The following is a 6092-nucleotide window of genomic DNA, read 5'->3' on the forward strand; positions in this document are numbered from 1 at the left end:
GAATTGAACGCATTATTGTTTTTCTTTTATGTCTCAATCATAGTACAAGAGCAAGATATAAGTGAAGCTTCCGTCGTTTAATTTTGTGTAGCATTTCTTTGCTAAAAAATGTGTTTTGAACATACAATTGTAGCAAAAACGAAAGTAGCTAATTTAGGCATTAACAATTAATTAGACTGCATGGAACAACTGGCCAACCATCTTGATGAATCTAAACATTATGTTTTCAGGTGTTTGCATTTTTTTTTTACCTTTTTCCTTCGAGCGATATACTCATAACGATAAAAACTTGAAGATATAGGACTACTGTGAACATTTTGGTCTTGTGTTAGCCTTGGCGATAAATTTCTTTCCATTTAATTGTATTGAGACATATTCTTAGATTTCTATACTAAGATATTTCACAGACTCTTTATTATTTGAATAACTGTTTCCTGCACAATAAGTGTATCTTCAGTTTGTTTCTCAGTTTTCCAAATCTGCCAAATAAATGTATAAGCTTAATGTGTTTTGCATTTAGTGTAATGAAAAGCCTCTTTTTTCAGAACCAAACTTTACATTCATTAACAACAATAGCTCTACGTAATCCTGTCATCCTTTGGTGGCACATTTTAAAACTTAAAGCTAAAGGTTAGACATAGGCTTTCGTGTTTAGAATCTTGAACTGTTTAGCATTAAATGTGCTTATGTAGTTATATATTATGATATCAGATTTAGTGTTTAAAACCTCAGCGCTGTTTTTAAAGTGTATACATTGAAAATATTAGTCTGGTCTGTTTTATTTTTTATTTGTATGATTATGTACTTGTTTATAAAAAATGAAATTGAATTTACATGGGAACAAAGTAGAATTTTCACCTGCATAATATAAACATAATTTGCATAATGAGTATTTACGTAGGCTATATATATAAGAAGAAACCTAAGAGCCAAAACAAGGCCCTTGGAAACCCTGTACGAATCTCAGCCAACTCTGATCTAATTTGATAAATTTGACTTAAACCTTTCTTGTGATTCTACTCCAAATGTTTTATGCATGGTCAATTAGTGTCAAACACTTTACATGATAGGCCTATACGTAAATAAAACAAGTATCAATCAAATACGACTTCGTCGGAATGTATCTTTCGAGATTAATAGAATTTTCTTCAAATTTATTGTAAAATAAGTGAATGTTTTTATTCTTGTTTTATTGATTTTACAACATTCTTTCCTATGACGTAACATGTGCCAATAAGCCATGACATGGAATGAAATTTATTGACTTAAAATTTTCACCTAATTAGAAATGACATTATACTGGCATTCGGCCTAAAAAAGTGTCCATTCTGTGAACATTACAACTTTGATTGAAAATTATGAAAGACAGGAGGAAAACCTCGGAAATGGACGAGGAAATACAAGCATTAGCCTATCTGTAGTTACACGCAATCCCGAAGCATCTCTTTTTAGTTCGTTTTATTTATAGACTAAGTAATAATAAAATTGGTATAGGCTTAAGGCAATCCGCTGGCACTGCCCACTCATCAACAATAGCTATAAAATGTCAATAATGATTACTGTCATATCATAAATAAGCAATGTTCAAAGTAATGGGTACATTTGATGGAGTAAATTAATCAACAAATAAAATTCTATAATATATAAAGCATATGTTTGGCAATGAGTTGGACTGTCTACGAACCTTCAACTCATCGACCTTACTATTCAATTAGCAACAATTATGATAGGAAACAAATATGGCATGAGTCCGCATAATCCAAAATATCAAAATTGATAATAATTTCATTGACATTTCAAGAATACAATAATAAAACGCCTTAAATTACGGTACCGTATATTTTAAGTAGATATAGGCCGGCAGATCATTTTTAGAAATGTTGTAGTAGGCCTACAAGTTTGTGATTAACAAAGAATGACTTTTTTTTGGTTAGTGTATCATTTGATGCTGATCATACAACTATTTGACTTTATTTTAATTAATTGATCAATAATTGAAGACATTTAAAATGCTACGTGATTTACTTTCAATGGAATTAAAAACATAAATATTACTGAATCTTGTAATACCACTTTTAAGTTCTTCTGGCAAAAATGACGTAATATAACTCTTAAAAAAATGTTCGATACAAAAAATTAGATGTAGTAAACACATTAGAGTACAGTATAGGTTATATAAAAAAATAAGATTGTAGTAATTGCTTCACGCAAAAGAAAAAAAAAATTGGGAAATCAAGACCTGCCAATAGATAAAAATTAACTATTTTTTTCACAGATAATTTGATACCAATCTTTCCAGTCCCTCCTCCATTATTTGTGTTCGCTGGTAATACACTTGAGTACCAGTTGGAGGCTTCTGATCTAGACGGTGACGTCATTGTTTACGACATCCTTGGGAAAGAAGATGGTGTAAGTTTGTTGGCAACCGATGGCAAGTTACTATGGGTGCCAAAGGAAGTTAAGCAAGTGCTGATACCGGTAACCGCGACTGACAAATGCGGCGCCATAGTGAGCTCAGTTATTAAAGTGAGTTATCGTATTTGAAGGGTATTTTATCACATGTAACAAAAAGTATATTCATTTGTCATTAATGTTTAAAATGCGGTGGCTATTGTTACACCAGTCTTACACCAATTCTGATTGGATGACATTGTCTTAATCCTATCATTGTTGGTTTATGACTGGTGTAATAATGATGATAATAATAATAATAATAATAATAATAATAATAATAATAATAATAATAATAGGGCCCTATAATAATAATAATAATAATAATAATAATAATAATAATAATAATAATAATAATAATAATAATAGGGCCCTATATGAATTTATAAAGCGCCAATTAACTGACTACTGCCACTGCCTATAGACCTAAAGATTACAGTACCGGTAATATTTATTAGCTTTGACTGTGATTGCTTTATTATGACATGACACAGGTAAATGTTATGGAATGCCCCTGTCAAAATGACGGCAAGTGTATGTCTGACAAAGAATACAAGAAAATGGATGTTGTCTGTATTTGCCGAGACGGTTTTAATGGTCCACACTGTGAAGGTCCTACTGCTTACGATTTGATAGTCGATGCCTGCCGTCCAGACCCTTGCAAATACGGTTCATGCTCCTTTTCTATCGATGGTATCTTCTATTGCCATTGTGATGATGGATACACAGGTAGGGCAGGAAATTACTGCGCAGTTGTTTCGTATAAACTAAACAAATAACTAATGAAGGATTTTTAATTATCCTGGGGTGATAGATATGTTTATAAAGTTATTATTGCTATATGAAATACAATATAATTAGTTTAGTTTAACTTATTCGAATCTTATCAGTAATTTATGCAATTTCAATCACAAAAATGCTAAATTAATTCTGAAAATATATTTCATTACCAATATACTACTTAAGTTACATTTCACAATAAATTAATAAAAGAAGATCATTCTTTAATCGTATTGAAAGCGTCTTAAGCCATATGGATATCGGCCCTATGGATGACAGATACATGTGCCATATAAATCCCCTATTGATCGATTGATTATTTTGTCATTTAGACATTAGCTGCTGGTATGTGTTTTACGCTGAGGTAGTAAACAATACACGAAAATGGCTGACACATTTTAGATTGAATATGTTGGCTGAAATTTTAAAACTATCCTTCAATATGCTCAATTATCCTGTTGAAAAAGTTTGGAAAGTTGCATTTGACAACTTTGCAGTTGCATCAATTAATTTAAGTCTGTGATGTGTTGGTTTTGAGATCAACAGTGAATTAATTACATTTCCGGACACCAACTCAAAAAGGCTTTTTGATGTCATTTTTTATTTAATCTTTATTGGTTTGGGTGTCAATTCATTTGAACCTGGGGCCAACATACACTAATTCCACTTATGATTATCAGATAAGGGGTCAATGATACAGTATTGTAATTCAGAAATTCATCATCAAATGTAAGAACTCAGAGACTTCTGCTGTAATTATTTGGATAAACGTTGCACCATTCATAAAGTTACGGTTAGTTACTGATCCTCTGGAAACGTCCCTACACCCATGCTAGACTGCAGAAAACATGTATTGTTCCTTACTTAAAATGGATTTCTTACCTCTCATTCCATTTGAGAGGCCTCTGCTGATTAAAAAAATGACTCAAGTTGTGCTTGGATTGCACAAAGGAATCAATGCTCTTTAGTGATTGCATTTACGTTGGGAGCCCCAGCATTTACCGTATTTATTTGAATAAACGCCCCGTTGAGAATGTGGTTTTGAGGGATATTTATTCGAGGGAGTCGTTTATGTCTCAATAAAGAATTGAAATTGAAAAAAAAAATATGTGTGTATGTAAAATGGATATGTATTAAATAAACGCCGCTTATTTTTAGTTCCTATGCATGTAATGCAATAGGAACAATTGTAATCACTCTTCATTTTTCCTTTGTATTTTATTGTGTGTAGTGTGTGTGTGTGTGTGCGTGTGTGTAGACATTTATGCAAATGCGCATGCGTCAAAGAAAAATTTTTCCGACATTTGTTTTACCTCGCATGCGAAGTTCGATGTGAAGTTTCTGCAGAGTTCAGTCAGGGCTCACGCTAACCGATCGGCAAGTCGGCATGCATAGGCGTAGATCCCGGGAAGATGGGGGCTATATCCCCCCAATATTTGACAAGGGTTGGGGGGATGGTCCATTGTATCATCCCCCCCCCCAATATTTTGACTATGTATGGGATAAAATGGAGCTTTACACACTTCAAAAGACTGTCACAGAAATAATTTGCACTATATTATGCGCTTACAAAGATGAAAATTAGCATAATGTATTAATGTTGATAACAAAATTATTTTATCCGGTACCAATCTAAGCTCTTCTTTCCTTAGATGTTAGATGTGCTTGCAAAGAGAGCCACATTTCACACTGAAGGGTGTGTACGACATCAGTAATGTTATGTCAATTCCAAGAATGTTTAAGGTTATATCGGTTGATGAGGAATTTATTGATTAGGCCTATAATAGCAAATTGCATCAATTTATTTTGGAAAAACAAGGTTTCCAGCTTCAGAGGGGGGCACATCCCCTGTCCGCAGAAAGGGCACACAATTGCGCTAACACCAGGCGCGCAACAGGCGTCTTGGGTCAGAGTGGGTATTTATTTTCCCGGTTAGTAATTTACCATACCCACCCCACGCCACTCCCCATATAGAAAACAATACGACATAGGGCTTATCTTATTTATAATATAGGCCACACACGTGTGTTTGAAACTAACTATAAGCATTTTTATCATGGTTTTATTTATTAAAAACATATTCTTTCACCATCAATACACGAGGCCCTTCTTTTAGGTTAAAACAATATATCTTAAATTTGTCTTTCTTGAGTTTGGGACTATTATGTGTTTAAATAATTTAAAAGAAAAAACCTAAAAAAGCCCTAAAAACACAAAATATTTTTGTGTTTTTAATTCTAATTTCGTCGGAATTGATGAAAACTCCCTAAAATGTGCAATTTATAGAGGAAATTGGCCTACCGTAACAAGAAATTCGCGCAAAGAATTTGAGAATTTTAGGCACTTTCAGAGGGTGCATTTGTCAAGGGGTGGGGAAAGATTTTCCAAAGATGGATATTTTCCCTTGTCCCCCGGTGTTTTTAATTCTAATTTCGTTGGAATTGATGAAAACTCCCTAAAATTTGAGTTTTTAGGCATTTTCAGGGGATGAAAAGGGCATTTATAAAGGGGTGGGGAAGATTTTTCAAAGATAGATATTTTCCCCTTATCCCCCAGTGGTTACGCCATCGGGCAGCATAGATGAAAGGAGTTATGAAGTGGAGAAGGGGTTGCAGGGTGTTGTGAGTCTGGTCATTATGATATCTTCCTTTTTATTCTTTATTTTTCTCTTTTTCTTTCCTTTTCCTCCTCTTTCTGTTTCCCTCCCTCTCCCCTCTTTCTTTTCTCTTATTACGACGGGTTGGTCAGCCCGGTAAAATCCGTCAGGGGAGGGGAAGTTTTCACCCTGCCCACACCCCCCGCGCCTGTTAAGATGTGTATAAGAGACAGGTATATTCATTTGTCATTAATGTTTAAAATGG

General features: G+C 33.7%; 1 protein-coding gene across 4 annotated transcripts in view; it reads left to right on the forward strand.

Annotated features, from left to right (window-relative positions):
• The window catches only part of LOC117115586 (von Willebrand factor D and EGF domain-containing protein-like), a 59577-nt gene that overhangs the window by 31555 nt on the left and 21930 nt on the right, over window positions 1–6092 (forward strand). For all 4 annotated transcript variants that reach the window (XM_033259445.1, XM_033259444.1, XM_033259442.1 and 1 more), the window contains 2 exons: window positions 2276–2526; window positions 2946–3180. In XM_033259445.1, coding sequence (XP_033115336.1) covers window positions 2276–2526; window positions 2946–3180 — 486 coding nt within the window. The remainder of the gene's footprint in view (window positions 1–2275; window positions 2527–2945; window positions 3181–6092) is intronic.

Source organism: Anneissia japonica, unplaced genomic scaffold (assembly GCF_011630105.1).
Source record: "Anneissia japonica isolate Jap-2015-1 unplaced genomic scaffold, ASM1163010v1 scaffold1487_len315116_cov162, whole genome shotgun sequence".
In the NCBI taxonomy this organism is placed as follows: Eukaryota; Metazoa; Echinodermata; class Crinoidea; order Comatulida; family Comatulidae; genus Anneissia; species Anneissia japonica.